At 56.7% G+C, this 718-nt stretch overlaps 1 protein-coding gene across 1 annotated transcript in view; it reads right to left on the bottom strand.

Annotated features, from left to right (window-relative positions):
* frzb (frizzled related protein) overlaps nt 1-245 on the bottom strand; it is a 9807-nt gene extending 9562 nt beyond the window's left edge. Inside the window, exon 1 of the mRNA XM_083906630.1 lies at nt 1-245. This exon is cut by the window's left edge and continues 28 nt beyond it. Coding sequence (XP_083762756.1) covers nt 1-183 — 183 coding nt within the window. The 5' untranslated portion in view covers nt 184-245.
* Between the last annotated feature and the right edge of the window lie 473 nt (nt 246-718).

The raw sequence follows: 718 nt of genomic DNA, 5'->3' as shown, positions 1-718 counted from the left end.
CAGAACCGCGTTGTCCTGCGTGCTGTGGTGGAGGTGGTTCGGCATCTTCGTCATGTTCCACGGCATGGATCTGCACAGCGGGATCCGGACCGGCTCACAAGACGCGGCACGGACCGCGACCGGACCCAGGGCGCACGAGGCGAGGAGCGCGAGCGCGAGCGCGAGGAGTCCCGGGGAGAACATGACGGTGAGACCCGAACCAGGAGCAGGAGGAGGAGGAGGTTCTGCTGCTCAGAGACAGACTGGTTCTGACTGAGACACGGAGTCAGTGTGAGGAGGAGGAGGAGGAGCCGCTTCTTATCCACACCTTCACCTCCTGCTCCTCCTCCTCCTCTGACCGCCCTCCTCCTCTACCTTCACCTCCTACTTTCACCTCCTTCTCTCATGCATTCACTCTCTTTCTCTCCCTGCTTCCTCCTCTCTCCTCTATCCTTATCTCCTTCTCCTTCTCTCCTGCTTCCTTCTTTCCAGTGGTCACGTGACATCGTAGCTTTCAGCAGGTGTGAGAATGTGCTGAGTCATGATTGATGATGAGGAGTGTGTGTGTGTGCGTGTGTGTGTGTGTGGACTACGACTCCCAGCATGCACTGCGGCACAAACCATGTTAAACCTGCGAGTGAACCAATCGGAGAGCAGCTCCACAGCTGACCTTTGACCCTGACAGACTGTCTTCAGTTATTAAAGATGGTGTGTGTGTGTGTGTGTGTGTGTGTGTGTT

This window comes from Microchirus variegatus, assembly GCF_963457635.1.
Source record: "Microchirus variegatus genome assembly, chromosome: 20".
Taxonomy (NCBI): Eukaryota; Metazoa; Chordata; class Actinopteri; order Pleuronectiformes; family Soleidae; genus Microchirus; species Microchirus variegatus.
This window is presented reverse-complemented; position numbering and strand designations above follow the sequence as displayed.